General features: G+C 43.4%; 1 protein-coding gene across 1 annotated transcript in view; it reads left to right on the plus strand.

Moving 5' to 3' along the window:
• The window catches only part of kank1a (KN motif and ankyrin repeat domains 1a), a 26,083-nt gene that overhangs the window by 20,888 nt on the left and 4,969 nt on the right, over positions 1-226 (plus strand). The window contains exon 7 of the mRNA XM_035658290.1: positions 1-139. This exon is cut by the window's left edge and continues 5 nt beyond it. Coding sequence (XP_035514183.1) covers positions 1-139 — 139 coding nt within the window. The remainder of the gene's footprint in view (positions 140-226) is intronic.

Raw genomic sequence — 226 nt, forward strand, 5'->3', positions numbered from 1 at the left:
GGAGTACGGAGGAAAGGAGGAATATAAGAACGTGGAGGGAAAGAACACCAGGGAGGATTTCCAGCCGGAGGGAGCCCAGGATGTGGATAAGAAGGACGAAGAGGAAAGTTCAGAGAAGCAGGAGATGAGAGAGAGGTGCATTAAAGAAAATTACTATTAAACTGACTGTTGTCGAATAACCTACTGTTAGTGAATTAGATTTGATATGAGATGGATAAAGGTTAGG

The sequence above is a fragment of the Morone saxatilis genome, unplaced genomic scaffold, assembly GCF_004916995.1.
Source record: "Morone saxatilis isolate NCDOM2014 unplaced genomic scaffold, NCSU_SB_2.0 Contig16, whole genome shotgun sequence".
In the NCBI taxonomy this organism is placed as follows: Eukaryota; Metazoa; Chordata; class Actinopteri; family Moronidae; genus Morone; species Morone saxatilis.